The 24,771-nt window shown below is 38.5% G+C and overlaps 2 protein-coding genes and 1 pseudogene across 3 annotated transcripts; 1 reads left to right on the top strand and 2 right to left on the bottom strand.

The window, feature by feature from the left end:
- Positions 1-159: 159 nt before the first annotated feature.
- LOC145490433 (uncharacterized) lies at positions 160-5,622 on the bottom strand. The gene is made up of 7 exons (XM_081469555.1): positions 5,279-5,622; positions 3,908-4,153; positions 3,691-3,704; positions 3,124-3,149; positions 2,238-2,373; positions 1,213-1,331; positions 160-375 (listed from the first exon to the last, which is right to left on the bottom strand). The coding sequence occupies exons 1-7, from the start codon at positions 5,389-5,391 to the stop codon at positions 160-162; spliced, it is 870 nt and encodes a 289-aa protein (XP_081325681.1). The 5' UTR covers positions 5,392-5,622.
- A 3,546-nt stretch (positions 5,623-9,168) lies between these two features.
- LOC145491153 (uncharacterized) lies at positions 9,169-17,435 on the bottom strand. Of its 2 annotated transcripts, XM_081470312.1 has the most exons (4): positions 17,161-17,435; positions 12,181-12,409; positions 11,278-11,399; positions 9,169-10,795 (listed from the first exon to the last, which is right to left on the bottom strand). In XM_081470312.1, exons 1-4 carry the CDS (start codon positions 17,191-17,193, stop codon positions 10,580-10,582), a joined length of 600 nt encoding a protein of 199 aa, XP_081326438.1. In that variant the 5' UTR covers positions 17,194-17,435; the 3' UTR covers positions 9,169-10,579. The 2 variants fall into 2 exon arrangements, with proteins under 2 accessions (XP_081326438.1, XP_081326439.1); XM_081470313.1 differs by lacking the exon at positions 17,161-17,435 and having other exon boundaries at positions 12,181-12,476.
- On the top strand, positions 14,545-15,567 carry LOC145491143 (uncharacterized; annotated as a pseudogene).
- Positions 17,436-24,771: the final 7,336 nt, after the last annotated feature.

A 24,771-nucleotide genomic window follows, 5' to 3' on the forward strand; every position in this document is an offset into this window, starting at 1 on the left:
CGCCAAAAAACAGTTAGAAGAGGAGTTTGATTTAAAAGGCAGATCATCGATAGTGAAAAGCAAAAGTAATTCATTATGTCAGAAAACACCTGCATCTATGAGTTAAATCAGTTAATATATCCTTGCTGTTGGTTTCTAAGCTCTGAACTCTTGATGCAATCAAAAGCTAAAATCGAGATCGTATTGGTTGGTAATGAATAAAGCTCTCGGATCCGGGTAACTTGTGCTGTTCATCGCCACCAGCAGCGATCGTCCATCTTTTTCGCAACCCAGGTATAAAGTTTTGTACTTTACGTTTCTAAAAACTGTAAAGCTCCAGTAGTAGGTTGGCCTGAATCTCATTGACGACTCTGTTCGGCTTCTCGTGTTGTATTCCTTAAGGATAATGATGAAAAGCATTTAACATTAGCTAATCACTTCTTTTTTTCCCGACAACATGAAATTCGTTTCCTTTAGTAAAGCCACATGGACTTTCGTTACACGACAGTTGGCGAAAAAGCGCTTGAAATTAAATGAGAATGAGCCAATTCTAGTTAGCCATTATTGTGAGGCAAGGATAAGTCTGTGTAAAGATAAGTTTGTGTAAGGGTGAGGCTTGTCTCCGGTTTCTGAAGTCAGTGGCGGATCCAGAACTTGAGTCAAGTGGGCAGCCCGTTTTTTTTTTGTTGTTTTTTTGTTTGTTTGTTTGTTTTTGTTGCTGTTGTTGTTGTTGTTGTTTTTTTTTTTTTGCTTGCCCAGGCGGATTTTCTTCCTTCTGTGATATTTTTTTGTTTTGTTTTACCCAAGATCCCAAGATTGGCCGCTGGATCCACCACTGGAAGCATGAAACTGAATCTAGTGCACTTACCATTACCCCCACCCACCACCACTCTCACCACTGACATAGACCTTCAATGGTTATGTAAAAGTGATCTAATTACATTAAAACCGTTAAAATCGTTTAAAAGTGCCGTACGAAACATCTGACCCTAGGCGCTGAGCTTCATAACCTAACACTACCGATTCCACTCAGGTTCTCGCGACATTATATTGTTATCAGCTCCAAAACATATTGCTTTTGCAACTCTAAGGGCTTTTGTTTGCCGTGCCATTTTTCGGTGTTGTTGGCTGCGAACCAAACAAATCATACAACAAGCTTCGTTTGGATAAACATGAGCGGTAGCCATGCTTACTGAGAAGTTGTCTATCTAATGATCATTACTAAATTCTTACCGCGGCTACCATGATCTTCCCTTCATTTGTGGCATTCATAACGTAAGTCTTCGACCTCAATTTGTTTTCAAAGAAAAAGGAAAATCCTGTTGTACGTGAGCCCTTTGTTTTGGCAACAGCTACAAATGAATCAACGGAAAACTGTTTAAAAGTTGTTAGCAGAAATTGACATACATTTCTGTAGCTTGGAACAAGTGAACGTTATAAAGCAGCTCCGCAGTTGATATGACGGTTTAGATTCGCAATTTTGTGACTTTGACTCATAGAGCGGTTTTCAATTGAGTGTCGGAAAACTAAAACCAAAGAAATCACTCTAACCAATCACAGATGGCACAGACAAAAGAGTGAACGAATCAAAACAAGAAGTAATTCCATGTAACTGACGCAAAGCGCGGGAAAGCGAGTGCGAGTGAGTCGCGATTGATTTTGCTTTTACTTCAGATTGAATGAAAAAGTGGCGCGAGTTTTTTTAAGCCAAGTCGGTGTAGCGTAGTTGATGTAAAAACCAATTACTTTTCGACACTCAAATGAAAACCGCTTTAAATAATATCACACTAAAAAAAACATCACTGTTTTCTATATGTATAACCGTCTTATATACCAGAGGGCATGCACGTTAAACAAATTAAGTCACATTTTCGCGTGATGAGCTATCCTGTAGATTATAAGAATGACGTTTTAAAATGACTCTGGCAGGTTGCAGTCGAAACAAGAGTTAAACTTCAATTTCGTACATTTATCAGGATCTTGTTTCAATCATCTGAATGCGGAACGTAAGAGTATCTCGGGAATTTATATATATATATATATATATATATATATATATATATATATATATATATATATATATTTATATTTATATAATAGTATAAACAAAGAGCTATTGGCGACTTGGAGGAAACGTTCAATGAAGAAATATAGGAGAAAGACCAAGAAAAAACCGCGCCGACTTTATTTTCACTTAATAAACCGATATTATTTTTACTCAATAAGGAACGAAGTTTTGACCCATACTGTATACTTACTACCGTAATCCGTGTCGTTAAAAGTGCCGTTGCAACTGATGATATTGTTAGGCTCTTGTTGAAGCAAGGAAGTGGTTGCTGGGTTCCAAAGTCGATAGGGAGTGTTTTTCCTCACTGGATGATACAGTTCCGGCCCCTTGGTACCATACAATACAATAATTTTAATAAATTATAGTAAAAATGTCCGATCGATCTGGCTCAGTTGAGGCATGGATTTCACTCATTACTTGTGCACTTATGCTACAGTTAAAACCAGTTCGATCAAATTGCTGGCGAGTGTGATCACTTAACACGATAATTCCGCATGAACTAGGCATCGCTGCCACCGAAGCTAGCGCTTCCGCTCGAGACATCTCAAGGTTTTTGCGGTGGTGAGCTTCTTAGTATATTGTATCTACTTTTCGGGTGTGTTGGATTGACAGGAATATAAGCCCTCGCTTTTTAAATTTTAAAATTACAGTTTGAATGTGATCCGGTTTCTGCGTGTTCCATGCATGTGTACGATACAGGCCCGGGGGGTAGGATTCTCCCTTATATGGGCTATATAAGCATTTGCGGCCCCAAAGGGTAGGGTTTTGCAGCCGTTTTCGGTCATAAATAGGGTATCGATTTTGGCCATTTTGGTCTTAAATAGGGTATGGTTTTAGCACTCTAGTCTTGAATTGGCTATGTTTCTTAGACGAAGCTACTTTTTCATCATTAATCAATAAGACCGTCAACAAAAGCCTTTCATAACTTATGTTTAGGGGAACTGTGTCAGCGCCAACGGTCATAGATAGAGTATCAAATTTTTGGCCAGGTCATAAATAGGGTAGGGAAAATTGCAGATTTTAGGCATAAATAGGGTAAGGGTTTTGGGAAGTGGGCCACACACCCCCCACCCAACTTTTCTGGAATTACTCCTCCCGCCCCCTCCCGGGATATGGGTATCGTTAAAATCCCTCTCCCGGATCTCTTAATTCGAACTCATTGTTTTTAAAAGTCGGTTAAGCACATCATCAAGATAGATCGCAGTGGATAGGTAAAAGCCGCGTTTGCAGTTGTATGTTTTTTTCCGTGTGTGTGTGTGTGTGTGTGTGTGTGTGTGTCTGTGTGTCTGTGTGTCTGTGTGTCTGTGCAGGTTATCTCATCCTTAGTTAACAATAGTAATAAAAAATTACCACTTTTATAATAGCTAACATAGTTATGAACACTTCACTTAGAGTTAATCCCACCTTCGATTTAATTCAAGCTGATACGGCTTTAAATTCCTAACCCCTTAAAATGTCTTACAAACCGCATGGTAGCACTACAAGTGAACGATATGTGGCCTACAAATGCATTTTTATTTAGTTTGATTACACTAACGCAGAAGTTTAGATATCCCGCTTGTTTATACCCCACCCTGGTAAGGAGGGGGTGAGAACTGCTCTCTTGGGTTCTCGTTGTAATTATACAGATAAAATTCATTTACGTTTAATGGAAAGCCTAGGGCTTGGTATTCAAGCTTATAAAGGGCGAGTAATTTTTTTTTTGGTTCGTCATGACGTCATGTGATGTCACATAACGACTTCAAGTGCGCATTTTGGTTTTCGCTATTTTCTCAGAAAGAAAATAACGGAAAACATGGAATATTAATTCAAAACATATATAGATATAAAACAGTACACCTCACCTTGTCTTCTGTAAGCTTCACTTTAACGTTTATATCTTTTTCAAGTGTTGTATCAAGAGGCAGAGGGACATAATCCTGATCACCTTCATCGTCCTTGAGTAACTCTACGTGGGCTGGAGGCAATTTATCTAACCCTACATCGGCAAAAGCTACCATGATAAGGTAACGTAGTTTCAGCACCTCGTCGCCTTTTTCGAAAGACACACTGCGCTTGATTCCTTTGAAATCCACGTGGGCTTTGAGCACCCCAGGATTGTTCGACCTGTTTGGGAAAACACTAAGTCAGGCTAACTTCAGGCAAACTAACCTTAAACCAGCATTAACCCTATTCGTACCGGGATACTTTAGGTCTGCTGGGGCCGAACGAAGCGGGGGGACTTTTGAGGCTCTCACTCTGTAACTCTTAGACAATGAAACTTGGAAGCCTTTTAGCGTGTCCAAAAATATTTCTTTGAGGTCAATAACATAGACGTCATATGACGTAAAAATGAGACCGGCATTTTCATTTCGATCCGGCATCTTGGATACGGCATAAATAAAAAGCCGCCGAAAATGGCTCAGAAATAGTCAAAACCAGTAAAGCACATCATATCTAACAAAGGGAAAGTAAATACAAGAAAACTGTTTCTTTTTATTTATTTATTTATTTTTATTTTATTTTCTAATTTAAAGCAACAATATTCAAAATTGGAAGAACAAGCCTATCATAATATTTAAGGTGTCGTCGCCAAATTTGGACCTTATAGCTTTCACACCCCCTACCACCCCCCTCCCCCCGTACAGCGGTAATTCGCCAGTATCCTTTCGGTACTTCATTTAAACTTTGACACCGCATTTTGGCAGCTTGTGAAATTTGGTAAGTGGTTTATACTAGAGTCGCGTGCACCCATAACAATCCAAGGAAATTCCTGTCATTTACGACGGGTGTAAGGTCAATAATAGCAATCATCACTTCCGGTCAGAAGCGTGTAAGCACCTTCTTGCTTAATTATTTTAATGTGCGTTTTATTTAAATGAACCTTCCATTTGTTTTATCCACGAGTTATTATAAGAACTGTAGCGTGTCTTAATTGCAACCATCTTTATCTAAATGACGTACAGTGTAACAACGGGGCCTCTAATGTCGCTAATAAATCAGATTATTATTCGCTTCTTGCAGGCATTAATCTACCTAGTGTGCAAAGGGTTTTCGGTTGCGGCTTGTCGCCGATCACAATCGCAGCTTGGCCACGAACACACACACACAAAAAACCCTTTGGCACCCAGGGTAACATTAGTCGCGATTCAAAACAGTTTCATTTCAGAACTGATCAAACCGCATACCGTGGGTTTTGTGCAGTAGCGAGTCGCAACGTGACTATAAAGCGGACTACTAACTCGAACTCACCTGTTAAGTAAGAAAAATATCGTTATTACTGACAAGAACATTAAAATCTTCGGGTGCTGTAAGATTCTCAGGATGCTAACGAGAAAAGACCACGTCTTAGGCAGATCCAGCATGTCGCTAGTGGAAAGATCACTTGTCTCAGAAAATATTATAGCAAGCGGGCAGGAAATACACTGTCCAAAAAACTGAAGGACAAAACTGCAATGTATTTATAATCCACAACCTTTGACAAGTCAGAACACAGAAGTCGAACAACAAAGAATATGTCTGGTCAAGACAAATAATCTCTTAAGCTTGATTCGGCTTCCGGTCAATCTTTTGGACTACTGTTTTGTGCATGTATATCGTGTGTGCCTGATTTTTCCAGAGTGTTTTGTTACTTTCCTCAGTGGTTAGCATGCTCTCTACATCTAATGGAATTTTCTTTTCTGCATGGCCTGACACACATTAGTATTTGATCCTCATCGCCCGAGATGAGACCACAATCAGTTTGCATTTAGATATCTGCTTTGTACATGCAGGCACCTGTGCAGTTCCGGCCATTAGTGGTCATTATAATGTCATTATATCGTGTACCAAACTTACAAAAATGTTTTCATTTTGTCTCTGCCAAAGGTCATGTTCGATGATGAACGTATGTAAGACGCATTTACAAACTAAAATATCTGTAAATCAATTCGTAAGTCATCAAGACTCCAACGAATGAGGAAGCTAAAAATCATTTTCTAAAACCCAAAACTAAGGAGCCGCTAAAGTTTGTATCCTCATCAGGCATAAGAGGCGCTAAATTTATATCTGTTTACAGTTTTACAGCTCAATACCGTGCTTCGTTTGGAAACTAGCGCATTTTAAATTTCAGAGTTATGGCAGTGTGTGACAAAAGGATACCATCGCGTTTGTCGGAAAATATATACTTAGCTCATGATTTTTAGCCTTTCAGAGAAGTTAAAGCATTGGGAAAAGTGTTTATGCAAATGTTTTGTTGTTCAGTACAGATAGTCAGTCGCCTAGATAGCCAAATTAAGTTCCAGGATGTTTACACTATTTTCCGGACCGCCATATTGGTGTATCATTGAGATACACAACATTGACAGTAGTTTGGCGCTAAAAGACTGCATCGATCAGCACCCTCTAAGAGAAAGCTCAAGTCGGATTTATTACTGGCAAGATTCGTCAAGCGAAGTAAGCACATGCTCTGCAAATGCAAGCGCGGCCTGGAGCGATGACAGTCACACGACAGGAGGCGCTTTTCCACGCGTAAGCTACAATCATACAACGTTTCTAGGACACAAAAAGATTAATGAAACCGTATTAACTTTAAAAGCTTTTTCTTGGCGATATCACAATTGGCCAAGTTAATTTTAAAATATCACGTTGAAAACATAAAAAATAGAACATTGAATCCCGGGGGTACTCTCAGAAAAGTTGGGTGGAGGGGCGCGGCCCGCCTCCCAAAACCCTTACCCTATTTATGACCAAAATCTGCGACATTCCCTACCCTATTTATGACCTGACTAAATATTCGATACAATATTTATGACTTGACCATTAAATCAAAACCCTGTTTCAGACCTGCGTTATAATACGCTCCCTAGTTCAGACCAATGTTAAATTACCGTAAACATAATTTGTGGAGGGCTACTCATATCAAGGCCAGAGTGCAAAATGGTCAAAATAGGCTAAAATCGATACCCTATTTATGACCAAAACGGATGAAAAACCATACCCTTTGGGGCCGCACATACCTATATATCTCATATAAGGGAGTACCCCCTCCGGGAATGAGTTAAAGCATTCGACCAAAAGGATTAAAAGTATTTTTAATCCCGCATACTGGAATGCAACCATCTCGATCTCAACTCGTGAATAACAACTTTGACATTTTAATGTTAAAAAATCATTTTCATTCCTGAGAATAAGAATAATGCTTGATGCATCGAAACGTCGGTTAACAATACTTTTAATCTTCCTTTAAAAATAAAAAAAAATGCCCGACAATTTAAGTTCAAGTTTTTTGATCCCCTTCTCCGCAAAAACTATGAACTGAAGATTAACAGAACAACAACAACAAAAAAAGAACCGATGATTAAGATTGGGAAACTGTAAGATGGGTAAAAATAAACTTGTTTCATGCTGCGACACCTAAGACAGAACAGAAAAAAGCGAATGCTACAGCGATTTTGGCGCGCGAAATGACCTACTCTCAAGTAATAAATTCAGAAACAAGAAAAATATGGAAAATATAGCCCGCGCGGCAGGACAAAATTAACGTTTCCCGTGGTTATACGGGTACCTCGATTATAAAAATTGTTCATTCGGGGAAATACCTGGTATTCAGTAGTTTCAAGGTTCACATGCAGCGAGAAATTTGACTTGCTTATTATAGTTTCATTATTTGTTGATTTTTTTGGCTTTGATTCCTGTAATTGCATTAGCTTTTAGTATCAGTTACTTGGTTGACGTCCAACGTTTTCGGCTTAACTATTGTTAGTTGGACAAAACATGCTTTAGCTTTTGACCCTATCTATCTGAAGCAATCTGCCAAGCTACTTGAATGCAGGGTTGAACTGGTCTGTGTCACGTGAGGGCAAAAGGACTTTCTCGCTTTCCTTCGTTTAAACATACATAGATACATACATAAACATAAATACATAAACATACATACATAAACATACATACATAAACATACATACATAAACATACATATATAAACATACATACATAAACATACATACATAAACATACATACATAAACATACATACATGAACATACATACATAAACATACATACATAAACATACATACATAAACATACATACATAAACTTTATTTGAGTGTCGGATTATTTAGCGGAGTATTTAGCGGAGTATTTAGCGGAGTATCTTGACGATCCTGAACAAATATGGTGAACACAGTTTTTTTTATTAAAAATTCATTAACAAAAGGTCAGCGTGGTTTAATTTCTTTAACTACCATTTGTCTGCTTTAGAAGTTTGGTTGATAAGATGAATACAGCAGTTCCATATTTCGTTGCCTTTTTTTATATATTCCTCTAAGCCACAGCGTCAACGAAAAGATAAACGTGTCTGTAAAATAGTTTACACAGTATATCGTAGAGCGCATTTTATTCTTTAATTCAACGACAACATACATAAGTGCAGTACAATAATGATACACTGTCTACACCATTTACATTCAATACAACTAAAGTGACGTGACAGAGGTCTTAAGGTAAACAATGACACAGATAAATCACCAACCCTGAACAAGACCTAGGCAGTATACACTGAAAAGATTGCAAAATCCTTTCCTTTCGTAAAGGGGAAGGAAAAACAAAATAAATGACACTGTGAATAGACTCCGGCGGGAAGGAGCTGGAAGGGTCTGACCGCGGCTGCAAGGGTCAAGAAGAAACTGGGCGAGAGTGAAGTGGCCGATAGGGCAATGGGGTGGAATAGATGATGCAAGAATAAACCAACAAGATAACAATTCGGTCAGTTACCATGGGATTACTGAAATGGATTAAGAACAACTAGCTTAAACTAAGAGCGAAAGCTTTTCAATATGTCTCCATCCTGTAGCTCCTTTATTACTGCAAATTAACGTTGCCTGCAGGTTGGCTAATTTCCTGCCCACCACCGAAGTTTACAGCAGTTTTTCGGGATCATCAAACGACTAGAAGAACATGTATGAGTATTCCTTTGTTCCCTCATGATTGAAATGCTATGTTATCGTACTTAGATCAGAGCTTTCGTCAACATACACTTGATGGTACCTTATGGACCTTTCCGACGATACGGCGAACATTTTGAATTCTATTGTTTGAAATAGCCATTATGGGATGCTTAGGGCGCAAATACATGCTAATTTACCCTCCTGAGCACCGCACAATAGCTATTTGAAACAAAATTCAAAATGGCCGCCGTATCGCCGAAAGGGTCCATTATAGTCTTAGGTGGAGAGAGCATAAAATATATAACAGCCAAACTCTTGCATGTAAACGAAAACAAAGGTGGGGCTGACCAAGGCCCTTTCCTCTTCGCAGTTTACATTAAGGAGACAGCCTCGGTGCCATGTTAGAAATGTGATATATCAAACGCGGGCTTCATAAGAAAAAGGCCAGTCTGCCCTGTCGGAACCGCTCTATTCGAAGTTAAACATGCTACACCACAAAGTAACCATATTTCTCGCCCTCCTCGAGTCAAATTAATTGACCGTCCGTGAGTTCTATCTGTTTAGTTTTCCTTCCACTCGTGGATCACAAGAAAAACCACAATCTCTTGCACTTGATTTAAGGCGGGACTTAACCTAAAATTCTGAAAGAAATTCGAAGTTTTGTTTTTTATGGAACTCGAATCTTGAGGTATTGAAGTTTTATTTTGACAAGTACTGTTACTGTAAGTTTAAAGCTCGTTTTCTCAAAACGAGTTATTTTCGCCTTCTAGAAAAGATATCTTGAGAAGGATTTATTCAATTGAGCTATTCAATTGAGGACATTATGCTCAAAGGTTTGACGCCTTTAGACTCACTGTTAGACTTCACAGACTCTAAACAATACTGTCGATAGCGTGCTTTTTTAAAAAATAGAGCTGTTGCAAAATAGACGGTGATGACAAGGAAATACAATAACGGTGCAAAATGTTATCAGACAAGATATCTCTCCTGGGAAAAGGAGATATCATTATAACCAAAGATATCCCTTTATACTGATATCTAATGCTGTGAAGATAACATGATAACATGATATCGTGATAAATTAAAGATATCATAGAGATATCATGATATCTAATTTTGAACGCGATGGCCCGCCATAAACTCCCACCTTAAACTTAACAGCTTAATTCGTTTAGTTAAATTAATTATCTACTTCTTATACCTGATAACACCCACTTTATCTGATCATAATCTCTTGCCTTTTGCCCAATACTTGACTAACACAGCGTTTCGTATTGCATTGAGAAAGTCGCTAAAGGTGCTCAGAGTTTAAACCCAACGTATAAACTACTTAATTACATATTTAAAAGAAAGAACATGTATATATGTACAAGTAAACAACTGAGACAACTATATATATTGACCTCGCTTTGCAATGTTATTAAAACTTAAAGTTACAAGTACGTGTACCAGCACCAAATAGCCCGCAGCTTTAGTTAAAAGGCATTTAATTTACATCAAAAGTTAGAACGCATACAGGTAATCAACTCAGAAGACTACATCTATTGACCTCGCTTTGCCGCGATTTTTTTTATACTTAAGATGCCATGCACAATCACCGGAAAGCCCTCAGCCTTAGTCCATCCCTTACTTTTCCGGATGATGTGGTCCAGTAGGGGGGTTATACTTATTGACAATGAACAAAGCCTGTGGATTTGGATAAAGAGGATCTTCCATTGTTACTAGCGTTGCATTCTTATTGCCGTCACTTCCCAAATATAGCTTGGTATAGGGTTTGCTTTTGAACATTGTGTAGCCCCAGTAATAGTCGGGTACAAAAATGGAAGCGCTTGTTGGAGTCGGCTAAAATGAAAGAAAAAACAATAACAAAAATATTACAAGCTTAATTAGTCAGAGGTCATCACCCATGAAACAAGAAAAGAACAAAATACTGAATAAGGATAAAAAACGAAATAAAAGTTCTAACCCCAGACATGTCAAAATCATGTACTATCCATGTCCTGCATGTCATATGCATCTTTATTGCAAAACGGATGAATTGTCAGAACAAATTTGGTCTTTTGGTCTTTCTTAAAATTAAGGCCTTAAAGTAAATTCTATAAACGTTTTCAAGATCGCTTAAGATGCACAACAGTACCGTTATCGGTGCTAACTACACTAAAAAATCTTGGGAGTTGTGACGCCTCAAACTTTATCACACTGGGGGAAGAGATGCATGGAGCAAGCCGGATTATAGTACCCTGATTCAATAGTAGAACAACAAGACTTTTCCTAATCCTCGTCGCCTCAAGTGAAACGACTTTTTTAAAATTATAATTACTTACCTTGACAATGACGTTTTGACCTTCCCCAGTTGAAGTTATGTACCGGTAACCGTTTGTTGGCCCGTCACCATTGTACACTAAGTGAAACTCATTATTCCCTTTCGATTTTGCTTGTATCATCGCTGAAAGAAAACACATTTATTATGAACCATACTTATTCATTTGTTAGTGTTCTAAGTTTAGGACATAATTCAGCTGTTGCTGGAAGTAAATCACGGGCCAGGTTGCAGGCTAGCGAGAGTCCTGGTTTCAGCGTTTGTCACTTTTAGGTGAGGTTTTCTGATTGTACTGTCTGTCCTTTAGTTTAGAGCTTGAGTAATCTCACAAAACATAACACATTATAATAAGCGCTAGCCATCCTGCAGGTAGCGTTCACCAGCCTTCGAACAACGCGGCCCAGAAAGATTAGAATTACGTAAGAGTACTGGTGTAGAAGCCGCAACTAATGTTAGACTAATTAAAGAGTGAAAGAATGTGAAAGAAAGAAGGTGTCCTTTTTTAAAACTTCTAAAGATACTGCGTGCAGTCCCCGTGAGCTATTCCAGCAGTGTCACACAGAGTAAGTACCCTGAGTGGTTATTGTTGATGCCACCAGGACCCAGGCTCTCCTGTCTCGGCTTCTCATTAAAATAAAATAAAATAAAATAAATCATAATAATCATAATAATAATCATAATAATAATAATCATAATAATCATAATCATAATAATAATAATCATAATAATAATAATAATAATAATAATAATAATGGAACTATTACTTACTATCGTGGCTATCAATGCTACCATTGCAAGTTACTTTCTTGTCAGTAGGCCAGATCGGTTTTTGTTAATGCTACCCGGTCTCAGGTCCGTTCTCGCAGCTTCTCACAGCAAAATTGAATGTTTCAAAAAATTTACTTACTATCGCTTCTAGGAAAGCCACCACTGCAAGTTACTTTCTGGCCAACTTCCTGCATCAAGCCGTTGCTGACAAGGTTCCAGAAGCGATAAGAGACGTCTTTCTTGATGGTGTGAGGTTTCATATCCGGAGGAGTTGGTCCCTGTGATCCCATTATCGGATACCAAAGAATCACATCGTGACATGGATGGATATGAGAACAACGAGCCTCTGCGTGACAATTGCTGTGTACCTGGAATTTCACAAGTATATAAGGCACAAAGCATCGTATTTCAACGCCTCTTCAAAGCACTTTGGGATTTTCTAAGATCTTTTACGGTAAAAGCTTTTTGAAGCTGTAATGTGTTTTCCTTAAATCCATTGTAGATTGTGTTCCGCAATTTTCATGAACCCCACATCTGATCTGACAGTAGTCTAAGGCCAGCTTTTAGTTTACTGTAGATAGTTCTCTCTGTTGTTGTTGCTGTTGTTGTTGTTAATATTGGTTTTGTTTTTGCAATATTCTTCAAATAATCGAATGTCTGAAACAGGCTAATCTGATGGAAGAACAAGCCAGCCAATTTTTTCTAGCGGGGCATATCTAAGAGAGGGTGGTAGGTGTTGTTTGGAAGAACGTGTATTAAATAGTTTTGCTTTTAGTAGATAACCCTCAGTTTACTCTCAACAAAAAGGCACATTTTGTAATGGTCTTGACATCATCAAACGTCATCAAATTAGCTACATCTACATCTACATTTATTTAGTTGATAAAGTCCCGCAAGACATCACATCAACTGTACCAAACATATATGCACATATGCATAAGCTAGACAAAAAGGATAATTAAAAAATAATTCTTAAGTACAATTTACTTTACTCATTTCACGTGTTTTCCTAAATTTAACTTAAAATCAGATAATGACTTGCAATTTACTAAGTCAGCGGGCAGTAGGTTCCACTCTGTTATTGATCTAGGAAAAAAAGAAAACTTAAAAACGTCCTTAGATACTTTTGGCATCCTATACTTTAAAGCATGGCTGTTGCGTGTTCTTTTTTCACTGTTTAATATTAAGTGATTTTCTGTGGTTATGTCCATTAAGTTATGACTAAGTTTGTACATTAGAGTCAGTCTGTTTTGGATCTTGGATTTCATTAAGTCAGCAAATAGTACACAATGAAGAAGATTTAGCATACGGTGATGAACGAATCTTCAAACGGCACTAACTTGCACGCGAAGACTTGACAAAAATAAGAATTCAGTCAAAAAAGCCTAAATTTGGTTGCTATCTCAATGTCAAATGACAAATTTTCAGTTTCACTCTCTGTTTCAGCTTCACAGCGTAAATCCTTCTTTTTTTAAAATTTCTGAAGAAAACTCTTCAAGACGAGGGGCTGGCCCCGTACAATCGTAATGGCTAACCCTTAGACGTACAGGCAAACTCATGCCCACCGTAATACAAGGGGGGATGGAACTCCTCCCCAGGGATTTCGTTCTTTGATTAAGGCACAACGAAATAAATATGCATTGAGTAGATAGCCCTGTGCATGTTCTACAGGATGACATCATTTGGTTGATTATGACGTCATATGACGTCAAATGACATCATTTGACCCGCCAGCTTGCATTTCATTATTTTCTTAAAACATTCAAGAAGTAACGGGGAGGGGGGCGGGGGAAGGGGGAGAATTAAAAAAAAATCGAGCCAAATTGTAAATGGAATTTAAACATTCATGAATTTCTGCAATTTGATTTAAAAAAAAAAAAAACTGCGAAAAATAGAGAATTATGTCAAAAAAAGTTGATTCTTAGTAAGACCTACATAAATTTGCGGTTGCCATAGTAACACCAAAAAATCATGGACACACAATTGACATATCAAAATATTTGCGGAGAGCGAATGAACAGCTACTGGAAGTTTCAGCCTCTTAGAGTAAATCGTCTCAAAACTATGAAAAAACCTTCTGATGGGGGCTGGCATCCACTTCTGACCCCAACCCCCCCCCCCCCTCCTCGCCCACCCTCTTTGTACGTCTGATGGTTAAAACGTCCTCATGCATTATCAGTTAATCGTAAATGAGTCTGCTCTCAATAGAGTCCCGACATTGTCGCAATATAAGGCCCGCTTCGCACTAGTGTAAAAAGTTGTTTGTTTTACAAAACAATCTGTCAACAGGTAGGTTTTTCCCGTGCGACCGATTTGTCAGACATTGTCAAAAATGAGCGGAATGTACCAAATCTTTAAAAATGCCGGCACTTAAAATTGCCAAGCTCTGGACCTCGCCAAAGTGTCACAAAAAATCCAAAAAAAGGTGTTAAACTGTCACTCGTGACGCAAATAGTCAATGAAAAACGCGGTAAAATCAAGTTTACTTGTCATTTGGCGCCAATCTTGTTGAGAAGGCTACGAAGATGGATCCCTCTTGGCCATATGCGAGTTCCAGTGCTCTTTATATGCCATTAAGAGCGATGACTTCAGATACAAGAAATTATTTTGGTCAGCAAGAAGTCAACTTGAGTCAACCAACATTCGGTCCTTATCAAATCAGTCACGGCTCAAGCGGCGGCATCTCCTCACCGGCTTCACTTAACTAGTTGGAGAAGAAACTTTTGAGAGCCAGTCCCCAAGTCAGTCCAACCAGTCCAAGAAATACGACAAGTGGACTAACGAACAGCAGAAGTACTTGGTGTAATTATGGGCTGAGAAGCAGGATATGCTTAACAGCAAGGATGCAAGAAATGCTTGGCGTGCGATTGCTCAAGCGATTAACAAGTTCGCAACCAAAAAGGCGGTGGATAAGTGTGTAAGAAAAATTAAGTACCTAGTTGACGCCTACAAAGAAAAGAAAGAATGGAATAGAAATCAAACCGCCGGCAACCTGCGAAAATCTGTTTTCTACGACGAAATCGATGCTGTTTTGGGTTGTCGTGACATTGTGACCCTTAGGCACGTCCAAGAAGCGGGTGATTCTGCGTCGACAACATCATGTATCTGCTGAGTCCAGCATCGAGGAAGAGCCAATGGAATCCGCTTTGCCACTAAAATCCCGCCTGGAAAGAAAGAAAGCTCCGGGCAAAAGGAAGAAAAAACCAGAAGTCATGCCGACGGAGAAATGGAAGAGCACTTCAAACGTGCTTACGATGAGACCAAATCCCAAGGAGAACGCGTTGCGTCTTCCATGGAAAAAATGCAAGAGATGCAAATGTAGCAGATGGAAATGATGAAACAATTTATGGAGAATTTTCTCCACGCATTTAAGGACAAAATTAATTAAATGTCAAACACTCTCTTTTATCTATCTATGATATGCGATTTATGATATTTATAATATGCATGTGCAAGATTCTGTTACTGTAAAAGATGAGAGTTTGCTAAAGACAAACTGAAATGTTCAATTCTTGTCTAAATTTTAGAGCTATTATACTATTAAAATGTGTTCACTTTGACACTGAACGTGGTTGGTCCCCTCCGCTTACTATGCACTGAAGAAAAATTTTGAATTGTGTTCAAATAAAATGAAGTAAATCTCGAGTAACTCGTCATCATTTTCGTCACTGTCATCCCAGTGGTCGCCGTTCCTGATGCACTGGGAAATTATGAAGTACCACGCAGGCAATTGCAGTCTTGACTGCAAAGTTCCGTTGATATTGCTGTTGAACCGCTTTGCTAAAATCCTCCATCGGCTCTTTAAAATACCAAAGGCGCATTCAACAGAAACTCTGGCAGCGGTCAGCTCTCGGTTGAAGGAAATCTCATCTCGATCCCTAGTTGCTTCGGGAAAAGGTTTTTGTAGCCATGGTCCAAGGGAATAAGCGCTATCCCCGACGAGATACGGCCGAATTTCATGATGATCAATCTGTATAGTAGGACTTTTAGGACTTCGTTACCTTCTGCACGTCTGTACAATGTGCTGTTTCTCAGAACTCGGGCATCGTGAAGACTTCCAGGACATCCGGCGGCGAAATCTAGAAACAGTTTGTGGCCGTCAACCACCCCTTGAACTACAAAATCATACTGATGATACCTGCTAAAATAATCGACAGCGCTTTCATCGGGGGCTTTTATCTGAATATGGGTGCCATCAATCGCCCCAGCAACTCTAGGAAGATTTGAAAGTTCAGAAAATGTTTCAACAACAACAACAACAAAAACAACAAAAACCTTTATTAACGTGTCTGGGGTATTTAGCATTGCTGCTAATTGGGGACACACACAAAAAAGAAGTTATGAATATATAAAATAAATAATATGTCCTAGTCTCTGCTTCACTTACTGGAAATTTTATGTACTCGTTTCTCAGTTCAAATAGTACCCCAGTAACATCTTGAACTGCCTCGATTACGGTACGTTTCCCTACACCACAGTTAGCGCCAATTGTCAAGTACGAGTTTCCGTGTGCGAGACGGTAAAGACCAAGTGCCAGCACTTTTTCAGGAGGAATGCAATCACGCAACGAGGTGTTTTGCCGCAGAAGAAAAGGGTGCAGCATATTGAGAAGGGTATTAAAGGTATTCCTATTCATTCGTAGCTGGCGTTCGAAGTAGTTTGGAGGAATTACAAGATTCCTGAAGTGTATCTCGAACCACGATCCGTTTGGTCGTGGCAAACGCCAGCGGTATGGATTGTATCGTCTTCGCCGTCTATGCTCTCTGATCTGACGCTCATATTCCAACAACGCTAGCTGATATTTAAGTTATGAAGTCTGTAGATACAGTGCAGATTGTATAGATTTGCCATTCTAGCCTGCATGCAAGTTAAAAGCAATAAAACTCCAACAAAAGCGAAAGGCGCATCTCGTGGTTCCATGATCATGCACTAAATGTTTAATATAGCGTGATATCGTGACACCCTTTTAGCGGGAGCGGGAAAGTTTCCCTTTGTTGGCACATTGATGCTTGTATGACAGGAATGTAAATTGCGTGCGACCCTAAAACATAACAAAGAATTTTTACCGGAAACAGATATTTGTCTGAAATTTTGTCACAACAAAAACAATTTTGTCCACCTGTTTTCCTTTTGATTGCTTGGACGCCATCATCAAATGCCGTTACTCTGTAAAATAAGTACGTTATATAATTATTTCAGAATCTCGATCCTGAGTACTGAAACCTCGCGAATAAAAACCCACGGGGTCACCTTTTATAATTTCAGTTGATGTTCCTGTTTACATATTTTAGAGTCAAGCTCATCTGTTCTACTTTTAATTTTGATTAGGCGCAGCACAGGAAGTTTTAAGCCCATGGCCTCTGAAACAGAACAGCTTAAGATTAGTAGTGGATAACACGATGTGAGCTTAGGTATATCACTTGCCAAAGTCTAAATTGTGCATGAAAATCCAGTAGATTAACATTACTTTTACTACAGTTTAAATATATTTGAGACACGTTTCTTTGTTTCTTTGCTCGTTTCTTGTAGGTTTTGTTTTTCTTCTCTCTCGTTTTTTGTTCCCTAGGCACTTTGGTGGAGTGTATTTCACTGACCTTCCCAGGTTTAAAACAGAACATTTCATAAAAGCCAATATTACTAAGTTAATTAAAACGCACAAAACTCTGTGATCTGGCTGATTAAAGATTACTCCCACCAGGCAAATTCCACGCCAGACGAACGAAGATAAGATCACAAAAAATCTTATTCATTCTGCTATCCCATTAACGGTTTATAATCTCTATTTTTTTTTTTTTTTTTCTGACTGAATTCCATTTTCTGGGGAAAGGCGCCAGCCATAACTACCTCAGCCTAAATACACCACTCCCTCCCTTTCTCGTCTATCCAGCAATCTCTTCCCTTTCCTCAAACGTCATAGCTTAATTGACTGACAGACAGCTGGGGAATTAGAAGTAATGGAGATAATTATTCGATCGTTCGTTTCCTTTCTTTTCCGCTTACCTATAGTAAGTAACATGCTATTGCTTAGGCGTGTTTAAAACACGAAATGGCGAAATGGCGAAATGGCACTTTGATTACATATTTTCAGTAAAGTTCATCTGTTCTATTTTTAATTTGATTAGGCGCAGCACAGGAAGTTTTAAAGGCATGGCTACTGAAACTGCAGAACAGCTCAGTTAAGATTAGTAGTGGCTTAAACGACATGAGTTCAGGTCATGATCACTTGATAAAGTCTAAAATGTGCATGAAAATCCAGTAGATTAACATTTCTTTTACTGCAGTTTAAACATATTTGAGACACGTTTGTTTGTTTCTTTGCTGGTTTCTTTTAGGTTTTGTTTCTCTCTCTCTCTCTCTTTCTCTCTCTTGAGGTATGATGGGCGCTTTTGTAACTTGGATTTCTCTTTCGCTTAAAAATCGCGATTTTATGTTTTTGAGGTCTGGTTTTCGCATTTTTTTAATATGGCACACTGTCATCATTGTGCTCTGTGAAAATATTTACGGAGCATTGCAAACCAAATTTTTTTATAGCTCTTTAAGACTCCCTCAGGTTACAAAAGTTTCCTATGTCGTGGAAAGAGGTCATTTTGCGTGCAAAGTCATGAAATTTTGGCCATATATGGGTATTTACGCATTTACTTCATGCAGCATAATTTACTCTTTTTCCAACGTAAGAATTAAAGTGGTTATTGCGCCTTGTAAAATTTTGAGTTTTTCCGTATACAGTTTCATGTCGAGTTGAGGTTTCCAATTCGATAAAACGCCTAAACGTACAAAGCAAAATTCGAAACTGAATTTCATCTTTATTATTGGTCCAAATTTGACAAAAGTCATGTAAAAGGTAAATATACTACTGTACTTTACGCGTGTAAAATTTGGCACCGTTTCGTTAAATCGTCATTTAAAAATTAACTTTAATTTAGAAGCTGGTATAAAAAATTTGTGAAGTTACGAAAGTGCTTTTTTTACAAGATTTTCCATCATCGAGAGATACAAGGTTTCTGTTAATGAAATATCAAATACTTCGGTGAACAACAAGCCGTAGTAAAGTGCTTTCGTCACTTGAAATTTGAGAGCATTGTGACCAGAAATAAGTCTGAAATAAGAAGATTTTGCCTAAAAAAGAAATCAGTTTCGCAAAACCTGCGTATACGCCATTAGACCCCATTTCTTTTTTTCAGCCAGGAAAGAAGCAAAGTAGAATTAAAGAGAACCTAGATATGCCTAAACTTCACTTTCTTTATTTTCAAAATCTCATGTTAACTACATGTCTAAAAGCAGGGTACCGAATGGTCCTTCTAAAAATATGCGCGTTGTCGGTAGGTTGTACGGGGTGAAGTAGACACTCTAAGAGCGTTTACTCGGGCTTCGTACCACAGTATCAAATCGTGCTTTACGAAAACGCGTATTTGGACACAATAAAAGCAAATTAAAGAATCAGGATATTTTAGCACAAGAGTTCCGCTTAGATATTTACTATTCAAGTTGCTTCGTTGAGTATCCTCCTCATCCTATCGCAAGTTGTGAGTTTAAACCATTTTGGTTCAAGAATGAAGCACAGCTGTCTACGCATTGATGGAGAAGTTGTTTGCAAAGAATTTTCGAGGTCTTTTTACAACTTATGGCGATTACTTTGTACATGCTGGCAGAAATTGTACGAAGTTTGTTTACTGGTCGTGGCGGTCCGAGTACTGAATTGTGTAGCTGAACATCTTTGCCGCGTTGCGACCTTAAACCCTTTTCAAGAGTCATATCTCCTTTGGAGAGCGAATAATCCCTTTCGAGGGAGCCAAAACGAATCATGATAAACTCCTTCGCGAAAACAACAGTCCTGTGACTAGGCTCAAATTGCATTGCACATAATTTGCATAAACTTTCAAGTTGTGTATTTTGCGGATAACTTCCAAGAATTTGCGACCTTAACACAGATTATGAAGAAATATTCAAGCTACATATTTTTATTGAATCAAGGCAGGAGTATTTTTAAAAAGTACTCTCATTGATAAGGGAAGATGCGGCATTCTGTTTTGCTATTGATTTGGGTTTCATGCTCGTCTAGTTCATGTCACGCAACATGATTTTCTTTTGCAGTCAGACACAGTTTTCTGAAAGATTTGAAGATTGCTAAGACTGCTAAATATATTTGAACTACTAGTGAAATAACTGGCTAAACTATCGTCAATGCAGATTTTCCTTAGGGCTTAGCAAGAACGTTGGTTCGTCAATAATCCCGCACAATTCCCCGCACAATCGAAGGTTTAATTCTCCCGCACAATGTGCCTCCAAATTCACACATTATTTTTTTTTTCCTGCACCCTACTAGAACGCCGATTAACTTGGAGGTAAGATATTTAATTCAAGTTACCGAAAGTCTTAATTATCTTTACAACTTTGGAGATCGATATTTTGCGGGGTGCAAGAAACAAGTCGCATGTTTTTAATGAGCTACGAGTCCAAAAACGTTTTCGAATTTAGCTCGTTTTATTGCAATATGATTTGTTTTACTGCAGTGTTCTAAATAACAACAGCAGTAGCCACATACCGTCATTGACTGCCTATTTTTTGCTACTGTTTTCGTAGATTGAACTCATACCACAATCGGCTCAGTTGTTATCTCACGAGAACGTTTCGAGCGTGAACTTTGCTTAGCCGGCTGGCTTTTAAGCAATATAATTCGTGGACCAGCCTTTTTTGAAAACGATCGACATCGTTGTATGTGAGATGAACGTATAAGGTGCGACTCTTGCCAAAACTTTCTTCGCAAAACACCGCATTCTGTCACGAAGAACGAGCAATGTCGCGTTTCTCGTCCCCAGTTTCTATGGTCTACGCATGGAACGCCTGGGACCATGACCCCGCTTTTGGCGACTAAAACGCTTGCATTTTAAGACTCGGGCTTTCCTACGGAAGCCCGAGCAAAAAGTGCATTTTTTTGCAAGTAAATCAAACACAAGCATCTCTTTTCTGTTTTCTGTGTTTCTGCCTTTGCTCAAAATCATTTAGTGACTAACCAGAGTGGGTGTTAAAACTAAGACAGCTGCATTTTTTTAAATAACTCTGATAGACCACTTAATATTCTGAGCGCTTATTTTTGGCTTGTGTTTCCCCTATCTAAACACTTTCTTCAGTTTCTGTCTACATCGTAACAACAGTTCAACAAACGCTTCAGAAAACAAATTATATGACAATTAAAAAACCTACTGCGGGACTCATTGTGTCACCTGATGATTACTTTGTTTAAAGAAAGTATTGGTATAATTAAGAAAAATAAATTGACGATCATGAATAGAGATGTTTAAAAAGGTAGTGCGCTCCTTAATTTCCGAACTTACTCACGCCCTATTAAAAATGTTGCTTTGTCATGCAAGAATCAATGGATCTAAGACCCACACATCTCCCTTCAGACAAGTTCTGCCCCTCTCAGTCTGGTAAACTATGAACAAGATGAATAATTGTAATTTATACTGCCCAAACTAGTAAGGATCTGCGCGCACTTCGACATAAATGTGTCAAACAATTCTCTAAGAAAAGCGCTGGCCTTACCGCCAACTTGTTTATCACGATAGTCTTAATCTTACGATTCTTATATACGTCTTATTATGAATCATTCTAAATGATGACAGAGTGTTCTGGTTCAGATTAATTAAAATTTGTGGTAGGGACGACGGTTATATTCAACTCTGTCTAGACTGTATTTAGTAACCGAGCCTTGAGACTGTATGGAACAACCCGTCGCGATAAGCCTCCCGTTTAGAAGTCGGTTTTTGTAATGACCCTCCACCCACTAATAAGTCCCTCCCCATTTTTTTTTCCATGAGGTCCATTTGGTGTGTTTTTTCTTAAACAAGTATACACTCAAACACATAATACAGTTTGCTACTCTTTATTAAATAATAAAGCTGCACTGCAGCCTTTTGAGTTGAAAGACGAAAACGGCGTGCTTAACATTTGAAATAAGCGCCTCCTCCTCCTCTCTATTAAGACCCCTCTCTAACAGGCCACCCGTTAATGTGTGATTTGAATTCCCGGATGAAGCGCAGGTGAGCTATGTGTTGTTATTTTATGACGTCTCCAATTTTTGTTTTGCTTGGAATATTTTGCCCCCATTTCGTATGTTTATCCTTTGTTTCAGTACAGATAATGTACACTTTGGACTCACAGTTGTGATTGGATTAAGTTCGTATTCGCACCTGATAGGACGGGACCTACCCTGTAAAATGTAGGAGCCGCTTTTAAGGTTTTCCTCGAACGAGTTATATATGTTAAAGATCTGCCCCTGTTGCATGGTACAATTGGGGCGATCTTTGAATATTTCGCTAAACAATGATTAAGTTTAGATTAAGTGCCAGTGTTAAACGAGGATGACAGTCCGTACATGGCTGGACGTCTACGTTTCTTGAAGTTTGTATATTTCCCGTTCTTTTCTTAATTTCGGTCTCGCGACCTTTTTTGCTTCACACTTGTTTCTGAAGGGCCCTTTATGCTACGCTTATAAGGGGACATTTCACCAGAGTAAAGCTGTTAAACTCATAGGTCTGCGGTTTCCGCTATTATCTGCGTGTAGTTTATTGACACTTCGGTCTTTTGCCATATGCTTGTTTTTTGTTTGTTTGTTTGTTTGTTTGTTTGTTTGTTTGTTTTTTGTTTTGGTTTTTGTTTTGGTTTTGTTTTGTTTTTTGTTTTTTGTTTTTTGTTTTTTTTCCGGCTCATTTAAATTGCAAAAAATGCTTTAAGCCCTCTAAATGTTAGCTCTGGAGGGACAAAGGTTCAAATATTCCGTAACTATGTTGGTTACTTGCATTTTATGTTGTTACACCAGACCCGGCTGTCTGATAAACTGTTGCGACAGGTATAATATTTTTAACGGGTTATGACGGGTATAACATTTATCGATAAGTTTGTGTTAGAGAGACGTTCTTATGTTTCTTGCGTCAACATCATCGAGCTTTTTGTCTGTCGATTGTTTTGCGTTTTGTATGATATTGTACGGTTTTGTTAAGGCAAAGCATTGTACTCTTGCTCTGAATGTAGGAGTTCTTCCTGTGATTGTTCATCCGGCTTTATGCCGTGGTCTTCACTGCTTCTATTTGCGATGTCGTCAAATTTGTTTTGAGACTGCTTATAGTCCTTCTTTCGTTAGGAGGCTCGTAGCCTTCTTTTAAACGACAACAATTCAATTTAAGTCTGAAAATTAGTGTTAGATTTCCAACTTACTTGCTGAAGCACCTCTTGTTCTGATCTGTTAGTAGAAATTAACATACCGAGATATTTTATCCTCTGCCCTTCTACAGTTTTAAGTTTAACATGGTACCTAAAGATGTCGCCAACCCGGAGGAATAAGTTTCGTTAAAATGCATTGTGACTCGAATGTGATCGTAACTAAAACACCACACGAGTACACACGAGTACATACCAATGACATTCGAATACAAATCAGTAACATACGAGTACATACGAGTAACATTCGGAGACATAAAGAATCAAACGGTAACATACAGGTTACTTACGAATACATTGGTTACTTAACAAATAAAGAAGCCTAACCCGTGTATTTCACTGTGATAAAACGCGACAGGCATTTGAGAACATGAGGGAAATGTAGAAAACACGATCCGCAGGTGAGTGTTTTCTACATTTCTCGAGTGTTCTCAAATGTCTGGAGTGTTTTATCACAGTGCAATATACGGCTTAGGCTTCTTCATTTGCTTTATGAGCAAATTCCCACAAAAATCAAACAAAATCAAATTCCTTCGGCAAGGCTAGAAAATTCAAATTCACTCGTCTTTTGCATATAACTAGCTCCTAGCAAGAATGCAAACAGGCTGTAGTTTTTTCCTTGAAATAGCTTTGTCTTTCCGAGAAAAACGACATTTTCGATTTAACCTTCAGACTTAATTTTATGCAATTTAGCCAGTCCCAACTGGGCTGAAAATCGGCTGAAAATCAACCATTTTCATTCGATTCGCATTTCGCAACCATTGAGCGCAGAAAAGTTGTGATACAAACAGCTTATTGCAGAACTATTCCTGGTCTAGAAAAGGACAATTTCAAAAATATTGGATTATTCTAATCATTTGACGGTAAACAAAACCAGAGTGTTCTCCAAAATTGAGTTAGTCAGTCGGTGAAAAGAATTGTCATTTTGACCATGTGCCATGTCTCACATGGCACATCGAAACGTCGGTTAACAATACTTTTAATCTTCTTTGAAAAATAAAAAATGCCCGACAATTTAAGTTCAAGTTTTTTGCTCCCCCTCTCCGCAAAAACTATGAACTGAAGATCAACAGAACAACAACAACAACAACAACAACAACAAAAAGAACCGATGATTAAGATTGGGAAACTGTAAGATGGGTAAAAATAAACTTGTTTCATGCTGAAAGACAGAACAGAAAAAAGCGAATGCTACAGCGATTTTGGCACGCGAAATGATCTATTCTCGCTTAAAGGGGAACTTAGGCCTATTTTAAGAGAATTTTATATCAATAATTATATTACCTGGAGTATTTTGGTTTGCATAAATCTTACCCACGTGAAATATTTTTATTAAAAAATCGATCCAAAGTTTCGCGAATGACCCGCCATCTTGATTTTGGAATGCGGGAGCTCAAACGGTCAGCGGAACGTCGACTGACGTCATATCGTGAAAGACGATTGCACGAAGTTCGCGGGCTTTTCAGTCGCAAAACTTTAGGAGCTGAGCTCATGAAATACTTATGTAGTTTTG

This window comes from Orbicella franksi, chromosome 6, assembly GCF_964199315.1.
Source record: "Orbicella franksi chromosome 6, jaOrbFran1.1, whole genome shotgun sequence".
In the NCBI taxonomy this organism is placed as follows: domain Eukaryota; kingdom Metazoa; phylum Cnidaria; class Anthozoa; order Scleractinia; family Merulinidae; genus Orbicella; species Orbicella franksi.

Coding starts and splice junctions, on each gene's coding strand:
- LOC145490433 (XM_081469555.1), bottom strand. CDS start 5,391: ATGCTGGATCTGCCTAAGACGTGGTCTTTTCTCGTTAGCATCCTGAGA. Junction 4,154..5,278: donor ATATTTTTCTTACTTAACAG/GTGAGTTCGAGT, acceptor TTTCCCAAACAG/GTCGAACAATCCTGGGGTGC. Junction 2,374..3,123: donor GGAGGAGTAATTCCAGAAAA/GTTGGGTGGGGG, acceptor TATGGTACCAAG/GGGCCGGAACTGTATCATCC.
- LOC145491153 (XM_081470312.1), bottom strand. CDS start 17,193: ATGATGGCGTCCAAGCAATCAAAAGGAAAACAG. Junction 12,410..17,160: donor AGCAATCAAAAGGAAAACAG/GTGGACAAAATT, acceptor GTGAAATTCCAG/GTACACAGCAATTGTCACGC. Junction 11,400..12,180: donor TGGCTTTCCTAGAAGCGATA/GTAAGTAAATTT, acceptor GTTTTCTTTCAG/CGATGATACAAGCAAAATCG.